This window comes from Opisthorchis viverrini, assembly GCF_000715545.1.
Source record: "Opisthorchis viverrini unplaced genomic scaffold opera_v5_131, whole genome shotgun sequence".
Taxonomy (NCBI): domain Eukaryota; kingdom Metazoa; phylum Platyhelminthes; class Trematoda; order Opisthorchiida; family Opisthorchiidae; genus Opisthorchis; species Opisthorchis viverrini.
The window spans coordinates 168,477-180,495 of NW_008751784.1; the positions used below are offsets into that span (position 1 = coordinate 168,477).

Here is a 12,019-nt window from a genome sequence, read left to right on the forward strand (position 1 = left end):
TAGTCAGCGGCCACTCCGGCCGTATACGGAATATAAAAGACCCGCGCTAAGAGACGATTAGGCTCGGATGATAATGTTGAGATTTCAGTTCACTCTGCGCCCATCTGAAATTTTAACCCACCAGATTGACACTCATCTGCAAACCTTCTGAGTCCTCGAACACTACACGTTCATCTTTGGTCTGTAGTCTGACCAAAAAAGCGTTTGTTTAAATCAAGCTCGAAACTTTTCAGGGTCAAATTTTGTACGTCCCCGATGGTGTGTTTTTACCTCTTTACTCTCCGGCAAGTTTGACGGTCCGAAGTGATGAAGCTCTCTTGCAAGTTTAACTGAAATGTATACCAAGTCAAAGGGAGCAGGCGTCCCATCTGATGCACAATCCAAAGAGAAGTCGGTGTAGTGCTAACCAGCCTGTCATCCCACTTTCTTGTAGGCTCGCATTTTATGTTTATGAGTATCTGGTCCATATTGGTGCACAAAAAACAGCCACATCATTTTTACAAGAAGTAAAAGAAACACTTATTTGTTAACCTCGTGTAGATACGTTGGGATAAGTCCATCAGTGTCGGTGAACCCCCAGGCTTTCTGCACTCATGGTGGAAGTGAGTTCATTGTGATAGTAACGACCTTCGTTTAGCGTTTTCTGGGACCTTTACAGCGCAGCTCCAGAGCGACGGGATACACACGAGCACTCGAGCGAGGCAAAGGCTTTCCATGATTACGTAAGTACTAGCTTAAAGCAGCAGAGTAATTTTGCGCTTCAGGGCTTCGTGAATTCCGGCTATCCCAATGGGCTCCCGCATGTGAGTTTTTGGTTGCCATCCCCCGGTGATTTTAGCCCTCCTCATTCTCCCCATTTTACTTCCATGGGCCTAGTATTAAACCCGAATGAAATGAAACGTAGGGTTTTCTAGACTGGACCAACCTACATTACCCCCTAATCATCTCACCGACAACCCACATTGGATGATGACAGACACTCCACTACGATGGCTGGAGAAACGGACGTTGCCATCCGTAGATGCCCGCGTTTTACAGCTGAGCGGTCAATATACTTACAGATTCGTCGTTTGACTTAACTGAATCCAGCTGAATAGCTGTCCTGCTTGGTGAGAACGAGCTTTGAGGAGTTTTCGGTGAGTCCCTCGAGTCTGGCCATCGAAATATGGAGTCAGCCACGAAGTTCTATTTCCAAATTTGGCATAGGTTGAGTCACGGGGAAATACAGGCTCTGTTGCTCAATCCGCATCGTCCAGAGAATTTCGGGCCTCTGGTGTCGCGCGGGCCAACTTCACAGTACCCGAGGACTAGATGTACTTGGTCACCCTTACTCATGTAGGTTGCTTCCGCTAGCATAGCTCAGCAGTGACAGTAAACTTCTGCACTGCATGATGCGGACGTTCGTATCAAGGATTGCTGCTGGCCGTAAACAGTTGGTGGACAGCGCACATCTGCAGGAATCGTTCTTCGTTGCGTGCAGTGGACATCAACTCCAAACCGACCTTCCAGGTTCGATTCGAAAGAGTTCAAATGGCAGACTTATATGTTCATGTCAGTGGCGTTTGATGAGTCGGTTGAAATAAATCCCGAGGGACAGTGCCGTGAGCGTAAGAACTACAGTCCTTTGGAACGGAGGCTGACATTACAAACGCGCCCGCTCGCTATCCCGGGTGACACGGCTTGAGTGGGCTTGCTTGCCGGACGGCGCAGAGATAAGAGTTTACTGGAATTCATTTCAGCAAAGTTCGCTGTCTTCGGTTGATTTACCTTGTTTCGGCCAATGTGACTCGAGTATCTTTCCATACTCAAGCCCGACCACCGCCTGAGGGTGGCAGGTTTTGCTTGGGAGTTCATTTGTCGATGTTACCCGGGGGCACACCAAACGATCACTAGTGGTAGCATCGAAATCAAGTTACAAGGGAGAAAAATGGTCTTGGATTATGAGAAAGCCATTGGTTTGTCTCTTGACGACCGCAAGGGTTATTATAAACATGATGTCGAAGGGGATTCTATTCCATTTACGTACGTTTGGCACCTTCAAATACAGATTTCCAATTCAGGACTTCTCACCCTTTTTGACCCTGGCTTCCAAGAGGACTGGAATTGAATGACTCACCTTCAAATACAGATTTCCAATTCAGGACTTCTCATCCTTTTTGACCCTGGCTTCCAAGAGGACTGGAATCCGTTGAATGACTCGAATTTTTCGGTATTTGTATAAACGGTGTTGCTGCTTTGGCGGACGAAGGCAATGCACGCAAGTTTTTCCGACTTGAGTAATTTATGGCGTCAAACAAATTACACTGAAGCTGAATGGCTTTGTATACACCCTGACCTCACTCCTTTGCCCCCATCAGATCTCCCGATCAGCGCATACCAAAGGACGGGATGAATTTGGTCAGTTCATTTAAACACATGCGCCTTCTCTTCGATGTCGTCTGCTCATTCCAGACTGACAAGTTTTTCGTCGTAAGCCATTTAAACATCGGATACTAGCTCTTCCACTACCTCGTTAGGAATTCTCCGACACAGATTTGCATTGGCGATAGTCCTGAGGCAACGATTTTCGAACACCTGAAGACGTCTCAGTTCCGCTGCTCGAAGAGGCCAAGTCTCAGTTATACAACAAAACAGTCGGCACCATGGTCTGATACACGTGTCCCTTGTGATTCAGATATATACGGCCTACCGGAGCAGCCTTTGGAGCACCAGAGTTACGTAGTTGGGAACGAGTGGAGAGTGGTCGGGCGGTTAGCTCAACCACTGCTTGCATATTGAGTTCTTGTTTCTGAGACAAAGTACGCATCAGTGCCAAGTAATTCCAGTGTTAGAGCAAGAGCAGCTTGTTGTCTTGTTTGTTTCATGGTGTGAACATTGGAGGCGGCCAGATAGACTGTGCGTCGAGGCTTGGGGATTATTTTCGAGACATCTGAGGATGTCGACGCCGGATGACGCGCAGATATCTGCAAAACCGATGCAAGACAAACGGAGTCATTAGTCCTAAGTGCTGGGCCCTCAAGGGGAGGGTTATTAATGGGGTTGGTACAGGTCAGAAGAGAAAAATATGTGAATGAGGAAGAAGGGAGGCGCCAAAAGTGACCTGTTTTTTCTTACCCACTCTGCTGTATGCATCATGTAAGGCCACCCGGCTGATGGCACCACGCCAGGGCCACTGGCATGAGTTTATTTATATATGCGCAGTTCATTACTGTACGTGGGTTAGGATACTGTCAGGCGCCCACACATAGACAAGAGTATGATTAGGATCCTCAGCCGAAGCCTCTGGCTCAAAAGCCTAACCATCAGGCAGAGGTGTTTGGAGGGAAATGCAAATGCATTACCACTTCTATGGAACGTATTCCAACCCCCAACCTGGAGAGCCAGGAGACTGCGTTCATCAGACTAACAGTTGACCGACCCGGTATGAGAGACTGCGATTGTCGCGCGGACACCTAGTACGGCTCAATGGGTCGCGAAGGTTCACAAACCTTTACATCATGGTAAGGTCCTTTAGACTCGGACATCCTGTACTGCCACTGTTCATCGGTCGCAAGGTTGATCAGCTGTCTGGCACACCTGCTAGAATTCGATACTCTGGATTCCTGCAAAAACAACCCCCCGGGATTTCTCTCTTTCCCCGCGTCGACCCCAGTGGGGCTCAGAACCCGTCACAAGGAAGGTAAAAATACGGAGTCCGATATCCTGCCATTCCAACGGGCTGTTCGCCAACATATGCTGTCGCTGAGCGTCTCTGAGCCTCCTTTTCTGGGTTATACCCCTTCCTAGCTCCGTACTTGTACCACGAGAGTCGCTCTAATCATGCTTCATCTTTTTCCTACACTCTACCGGTGTAGTCCCAGTCGCTAGGATCTCTTGACGCATCGCTAATTGTGAAGCACGACTGCTTCTTTTGGTCATGTCACCCTTACGTGATGAAAAACAGTCTCCTGAGTGGCCCTGTTGGCTTGCAGTCTGCATATGGTTGTGGAAAAGCCACAGATGTGCCCGCGATCAAAAGTCGCGTGGCGCTTGGGACGTCCGTAGAATATCGATCTCCGTGCATGCCATTTCATGCATGTATTAGAACCGACTCATCGTTTGGGAGGTCAGTGCAAAGCGAACTAGTAAGTTCACGCGCCGTCGGTCTTTGGTGACCTGTTCGCTCAGTGTTGTCTCGTCTTTGGTTGTTGATGACGGCTCACTTTTCAGCAGTACACTGAACTACGATCTATGCTCTGATACTCGCTTTGGGGGCGAGATGGCTTAGTGGTTAGGGCGCGAATTTACTAACCGGAGTGTCCGTGATTCGAGTCCGACTTCTACCTCTCGACTTTCTCTTTCTAGGCTTCGGCAACCTGGCACTATCCCAGCCCTCAGTTGGCGTGGTAGTTAGGCATCATCATCATTGTCAGCTTTAGTAACCGCGTATACGTCGTACAGTGGTTGTGGCTGCCGCGATTTTGTTACAAATGCTTTTAGGGGAGGGGGATAGGCACCGAAATGGTGTTGCAGCTGAACGATTTTTCATGCATGGGGCTCATTAAACAGCTACGTTCTACCCCCAGCGAACCAACCCATATCTCTCCTTTCACCGTTCCTCAGCCACCCCCTACACACTCTTTATCCTAACCTGATCCAACGACCACGCAGTTGCTCGCTTCTTGGTTTTCCTTCGAATATTAATGGGTCAAACTTAATGGTGCAACAAACGGTACGCACTACACAGCACTCACGATCATCTACCGATAAAGCGTGCTCCGTCCTAGCCGTTGTGAGTGAATTATTTATGCAAGGTGGGCCTCGAAGTGTCAATGTGAAGTGAGCTCGACTACAGTCAAACTGAATACCGTGGCATCTTCACGAATTCTCTTCTGTAAGTCGGACTCTGGAAGCCTACCGGACGCGACACATGCGATTCCAGTGACGTCCATGGTGTCACTTGTTCCACTGCCTTACGCTGAGCCAACCTCACCGATGGGTTGTCCCCCTGCCCACTGCGCAAGTGGTCGTTGGTTTGTTCTCTGGGCTGAGCAGTTTGACTGCAAATGTTTCGTCAATCAAGGTGATGTTAGTGCATTATTCGGGAGCAGAGTGGAGCATAGCGACGGCCCAGCTGTGCATTTTGTAGTGCTTCGATTGTTGATATACGTGCTGCTAGTTGAGGCTTACCTTCGATCAAGATCGGTTGCCTAGATGTGATCATTTTATTACTGCTACGATACATCTGATAAGGTCGATGGGTCCTATCCAGACACTATATTCTTGGTCACGTTCCCTAAGATCGTAGGGTCGTTTGTTTGAACAGCTTCAGTTCCGGTATAATTTCCTGGAACGTATAGCTGGGATCATTTTGGATTCGGGACATTCATTCCTGGCTCAGTGAACTATTTATTCAAATGTTTCCCTTCTCTGTCAAGCGGTTAAATTGTGAGTCAGGGTACGACATTTGTATATAACCTTGCATTTGGTTGACGAAATGGTGGACGTACGGCTTTTCTCGGCCCTTTGATGCCGGTTTTCACATCTCGGCAGGTTACTCTCCATTTTACTTTTCGGTTCTTGTTCATCGTATACCTGGTCTGCTGCAAATAGGTCAGCGTTCTTCCAATGGGAAGAACGAAATGGCTCAGGTGGTTAGAACGTGAATTTATTGACCGGAAGGTTCGTGATTCGAACTCGACCTCTGCCTCTCGTCTTCCCCTGTCTAGGCTTCGGCAACCTGGCAGTATCCCAGCCCTCGTGCTTCCATCGGGAAGGTGGCAGCTAGGCATCGCTACGGCGGAGCGATTATTAGTATCTTCCAGTGGGGATAATGTTTTCAGTTTTCAGGCTGTAGTTCGTATTGCACCGTGCGTTGCCGTTGAAGTTTCTCATGCTGTTCGGCGTCTGTTGCTTTCGTGGTTCATACGAAGGAAGCTATTTATTGTCGGCGGAAACTAACCTCTGCATCTTTGGCGCGTTGGGAGGCGCTTTTTTCGGATGTCATGGTAACTATGCGCTGAAACGGTGTTACAGCTGAGCAAATGCAATTATTTTGGTCTGGCTAGGCGTTCCTGTTTCCATCCACAATTGCAATATCAGAATTCTGTCCATATAGGAAACCACTTACCAGGTTGCTGGAAACTCTTCAGCGACCCTGTCAGTAGTTTCCTTCATGGAAAAATGGACTCCGGTATCTCAAATATCGCATCAACTGAAACATGAGGCGGTCTTTGTGCAGCGCGTTCATTTGAAGAATACATAAACGGAAACATGAGGCGGTCTTTGTGCAGCGCGTTCATTTGAAGAATATCATAAACGGAAGATTCAGTTGAGTCTTGTGGAAACTCAATTGAGTTGCAACAGTCTATTTGTCGAAATCAAAATATGTTCAACATGGGGGTTCTGACAAGGAACCGCTGCTTTGTATTATAGCATCAGCTGGTAAGACGAACCCTAACCAAGTACATTTTGTGGTAAATAGTCTGGTATCACATGGGTCTAACCCAACAAATATTTTCCGCTCGGGAACTTGGAACCTATGTATCTGTATCCGGTAACCGACCGCCCGACCATTTCCTTGTCCGATAAAGCTTGCAGTGAGAGAGATACGCTTTGTAGGCAAGATAGCCTTGAAGCGGGATTCCGACTGACCGCGTTACAGTGTCATATCTGTTAGGGTCATCAGCTGTGTTTCGTCTTCTACGCGGTTCACCATCAGAAAAGGTGGTAGCTAATAACGCGATTGAGTTGGCTGGTAGGAGTTTTCATGCCTTGCTTCAGAATTCAGGTTGGATTTTCTCCACCTGACGTATTGCTCGGCTCAGAAGACGCCTCCGAAGAAAACGGTCCTTTGGCTTCCAAGGCGTTAATGACAAACAATTTTTGGATGTGTTCTGTGCTCAGCGGCCATGTTTCAGATCCGTTAAGTGGGACAGATGACACCACAAGGTCGTTCGCTCCATCCTCGGCTGCTACCATTTCAGTGCCACAAATATCGAAGGTTGGCAAACGTTCAGCCGACCTGTATTTAAGTAGTTGGTGATGAAACTTTTGAAACCAACTCACCCAGATCAGCAAACAAAACAGTGATTCTCCTGACAATGTGGTCTATCAGTATTCTTTTCAACTGCAAACCTATTCAGGTGTGCAACTCTCGAGCAAGCTTTTCGCTTGGGAAACTTGGGCTCTTCCAATCATAACGCACTGGTGGTGAAACATTTGCGATCAAATTGCCCAGATCAGCGAACAAACCAACGGTGATCATTACTGTTCAATTGCAATTAACGGATTTGTCCAACACCATTCGGTTCTTCTATAGGTGTGAGGTCTGGATTTGATTCCAGCTAATATTGTACTAACTGCACTATGGTTGCGAAGCTCAAGCTCTGTCTTGCGGCAGAATTATTTTAGTTATTTGAGGTCGTTTGTACTTCTAGGAGGTAGTATCAAACACGGTTGGTATTGTCAACGTAATCCGTCTGTCAACGAACTTCGAAAAATCTCTATCCCGGACGTGTTGCCGGTAGATAAAGAGGCTCCAAGTGACACTGATTACACGGTTGAAGGACTGTAAGGGACAGTCGTGTTTGACGCCAGTGGATGTGGTGAGCTCAGGCGAAAGCTTTTTGTAGATGTGTACATGTTTATAGGAGCAGATATAGGTCTTCAATATATAGCGGAGAATCTGGAAGGGTCGACCTTCGTTGCCAGACGCTGCCATAGTTTCAGGTGGTCGACGGAATCAAGCAGGTAAACTGAAAAAAAGCTATAATGGACATAATCTCGACTAGGGCGAAATTCGGGTTAGTTTCTACAATTCTAACTCCCGAAGATGGACTGCGCAGGATAGTAGCAAAGAGCATGTTGGAAGCTAGGGCTGTAATGGATCGCAGAGCATCAGTGACTCCTGGAGTACACTACGCTGATCAGCGGCATCGTCTCTTCATGAAAGGGCTAGTTCTGGACCTGCCTATGTGATCACCTTAAAAGTGTGAGCATTCGGTTAATTATCGAGAATATTTTATTAGCTCACTTTATCCCTATGTCCACCAAGTTTAGACATTTATCTGCCCCCCTTTAAATTCCCTGTTACATGTGACTTGTATTTATCCACTCATGTAGGGCTTGTATTCTGACTCCTGGTAATGAGCCTTCTGACCTGTACCACAGGTCTTTAGTATGTAAATGTTTTGCCTTTCTCTTTAGGTCTCGCTTCTTTCTGTTGATTTGAACATTTGTGTTTCAGCCGGGTCATTCCGTCATGTCCGGGCCAGGTGGTGTAGGTGGTCCACCTGGTGGGGGACCAGGGATGCCACCGCCGCTAGGTCCTCCAGGACCGGATCCAATTTCTATGCGCCAGCGGCCGTCTGGACCTCCTCTTATGCCTGGTGGTGGAATCCCACCTGGTGCAGGTCCAGGCATCCAGGGTCCCTCGCCTCATCATCCATCCATGCGATTCCACCAAGCTGGTGCTGGTGGTTACCCAGGGCCTCCGGTGGGCGGTGGTATGATCCCTCCACATGCAAACCTGATTCCTGGTGGTGGTCCAATTCATCCGATGCATAGTGGTCCAATGATTCCTCAACATCATCATCATCCCGGTGCTATGCTTGGACATCCCCGGCCGCGTTGGATGGGCCCGTCAATCCCCCCTCAGCAACAGTCGCAACAAGGTGGGCCTCCAGGTCCTCAGCAAGGTGGTGGTCCCCCAGTTGTTTGTTCTGGGTCAGCAGGTCCAAACTCCGTATCATCTGCGGGACCAGGCAGTGTTGGTCCTGGATCTTGTGGTGGTGGAGGTGGAGGTATCGTTCAGAGTCCTGGACATCCCGGTACTCCCACCCAACATGTCCCTCCACAACACCTAGCAGTTCCTAGTCCCATAAACAGCCAGGTAAGTGTGTTGTTTTTCTTATAGTGGTCTTTCATTATGGATGAAATGTTACAATGTCTGCTTAAAACTCGGTTCCAACCGCCTATGCTAGTATGCTTATTCGCCATCCGCATACAGATTTCGAATACTAGACAGACAACCAATTTTTTAGAGGCCACGTGGTGATTGGGACTTTATTGTCCAAATGCAAGTCCACATTATTGTCCCGTGAGGTACCCGGGCCTAGTAGTAGACTCTAAATGGACAATCGACGTTGGGCCTGTTCTTTCCATCATAACTGGGTGTTTCGCAGTCCGTTGGTAGTGCTGGACAGTAGCGTGTACACCCACAAGATATTACAGCCACTCTATAAAGGGCACCCTCTGGGAACTGCAAAAGGGTTCCCAGTTTGTTAGTTGTATTTCTTTACGTCTTGAGAATTTTCCTTCATTTCAGTGTGATCTCATGTCGGCCATTTCGTCAAACATAGTCACGTATTTATACGTACCACATCTACCGTGCCGCAAGGTAAGCAGCTGGGAAATGGACATTTGTCACAACGGTAGAGTGCCGAGTTTTGGAAACTCTTGTTCGCTGCTCACTTCGCAGCTTCCACTGTAGTAAAGCACAACTTCATTGTGGCTTCCACACTTCCTCAGCTAGTTTTCAAAAGCGCGTTATTTTTTCATTCGGTAGCAGTCCGCATTCCTCTGAATTCGTCCCGACGGAGTGATTGCTCGTGAAGGTTTTTTGCGGTAGTCCTTAAGAGGGACCAATTCATATCGAATTCCTCTAGGACTTCGCATCTCTGGACGGGTTAGCCTGTCCCTCGCGTTCCACGAGAAGTTGTTTTACCCCAAAGAGGGAGAAGTTTGCCCATTTGGAGGGTATTGTTACTACTTGAGGCTTTCTAGTGAACAATGTCGAGCTCAATTTTTTCTCCCTAGTGCTACCAAAGAAGCAGTTTCTTGGCTTAATTCATCTTATGCTGATGGTTTGTCTTATCATAGTCAAAGGCTCGGTCCTTCGAATACTGACAGGAATCGGGTACAAATAAGTGGTGTTTCGGGTCCATCCTGATTTTTAATGCAGGTTTGGATTATCATTGTGTGGTTATTGTTCACCCAGGACGCTTCTCTTGGTAGGGTACTTTTGCTTCGACACACTGTATTGAAAATGCCGTCTTAGTTGACGTCAGCATTAGAGTACGAAATCACCGAAACTCAGACAAATTCGAGGACTTTAAAGATTCCGCGGACTTTGCTTTGAAAGTGGAAAGGGGAAAGTCCACAATTAAGTTGAAGTAGATCATCAATTCTTTGAAATAACAATCATGAATTTTGCTGGAGATCGGAGGAATTCAGTACGGATCATAGTGTATCGATATGAGGAGATACTAAGTCGAAAAATCCGCAAGGCCACACAGTGTTGCAATTTACTACGCGCCAATAGGCTGGGCACCACTCCAAAAAACACTTCTTCCAGAGGGATCCGAAATGTCCCTTCTATATGGCTTTTCGTCGGACGGGTTACTCAGTGTTGTATGAATTTGTCCTCAACACATACTTTATTATGGCTTGGTAACTGCAACACTTCGGGACACATTCCGTCAATAGTTACAGTCGTAAAATTCACGCTTGTTTACTTATTTCGACTATCTCCAGCTAGACGCAGGTCATTTCGAATATTTTTTCAGCGCATCATCGGTGAGCCTAAGCCGCCAGACTGTTGTACGCCAATGGCTGATTGGTTTTAATCGTTGCTGATGATATCTCTAGCGAACCACTTGAGACGCCTCAGTCGCGACGACATCATTCGCTTCATCATAATCTGCAACCTGAATGCAATGATAGGTTCTATAGCAGGTCCTTCGATTTTATCTCTTGGGCACCTGATGATTATCAGACAAGGGTAGATTGAGTTTTCCAACAACACTCGACCACGGCCATCGAAATTTAGTGGCTAGTATATTCTGTGCATATTATCACGATGTGCTCGGCAATTTCTTGCTCTTGTACGACCCGACGACGGTCTACGACAATATCGTCCAGTGAAACTAAACGGTATGTTATTTTCCACAAAAACGCTCTCTAGGTGAGTTACCAACCCACCCTGGACATCTTGTTAGGCCAATCTGGTGAATTCGTTGGTCTTATGTCTTGTGTTTTAATCGTTTACTGTCTGCGAACGACATATTCACTGGTCAGTCTACTCGGTCGATCCATCTCAAGGCTATACATGCTGAAAGGACGCTGGCTGGTTCCCTGCACTCAGATTTTAGCGGGTTTCTAGCTTTTCTCCACAACCCCGCAAGTCATTTCGTAAACTGTGGTCCCCATGAAATTGAAGCGATTCTTGGGGCATCACCGCCAATCTCCTGTACTATTTTGAGATTTCCCGTCTTCACAAGAAGCCGTTGTCCTGTTAACGTAAAGTAACGACGGTCAATAAAACTGCGGGGTTGAGGAACGGGATTCCGTGGTAGTGTTAGGATCTTTGGGTGGCTGGGCAAGCCGAATGTTGAATCAACCCTAGTTGCGTGACCGGACCCTGCGCTCAGCTGTCACCTATGATAAAAGGAGGCAAGATGGACCAAGTGGTTAGAGCGCGAATTCACTGACCGGAAGGTCCGTTTGTTCGCTCCGAAGAGCACTCACCAAGCTTTTTGAATTTCATACAGTTGGGCTGCCTCCCGTCATCCATAACTATTTCGATCCACCTGGTAAACACCAGGGTCCCTTCTCGTTATGTGCGCTAAATGTCTGCTTAAGAGCTATGTCTGTGTATTTCCACTCATTATTTTTATTTTCAGAACAACTGCCCGCCTTCAGATCACCAACCTTCCGGTAGTGGTTTGCCACCTGGTCACCCACATCATCCCACTCCACCGCAGTACGTCGTTGGCCAACCTCCGCCTCAACAGCAGACTCCACCTGCCTCCTCAGCTGGTGCGTGTTTACCTCCAGAATACAACACCCGACCTTCTCCTCATTTTGTTTTCGGTGGTGGTGGCGGTCCTGGCTCAACACCAGAAAATGCAATGTTTGGTGCAGGACCTGGGGATTCGGGTCTTCTTAACGGTGGCTCCGGTGGACTTCCTCCACGTAGTAGTGGAATGATGCCACCTCCACCACCGGAATATTCCAGCGGAATGCCGTCCGTATCTGG

The 12,019-nt window shown here is 47.6% G+C and overlaps 1 protein-coding gene across 1 annotated transcript in view; it reads left to right on the plus strand.

The window, feature by feature from the left end:
• Positions 1-334: 334 nt before the first annotated feature.
• The window catches only part of T265_06267 (hypothetical protein), a gene marked incomplete at both ends in the record, with an annotated part of 21,493 nt that continues 9,808 nt past the window's right edge, over positions 335-12,019 (plus strand). The window contains 5 exons of the mRNA XM_009171487.1: positions 335-390; positions 434-506; positions 541-602; positions 659-803; positions 8,228-8,872. Coding sequence (XP_009169751.1) covers positions 335-390; positions 434-506; positions 541-602; positions 659-803; positions 8,228-8,872 — 981 coding nt within the window. The remainder of the gene's footprint in view (positions 391-433; positions 507-540; positions 603-658; positions 804-8,227; positions 8,873-12,019) is intronic.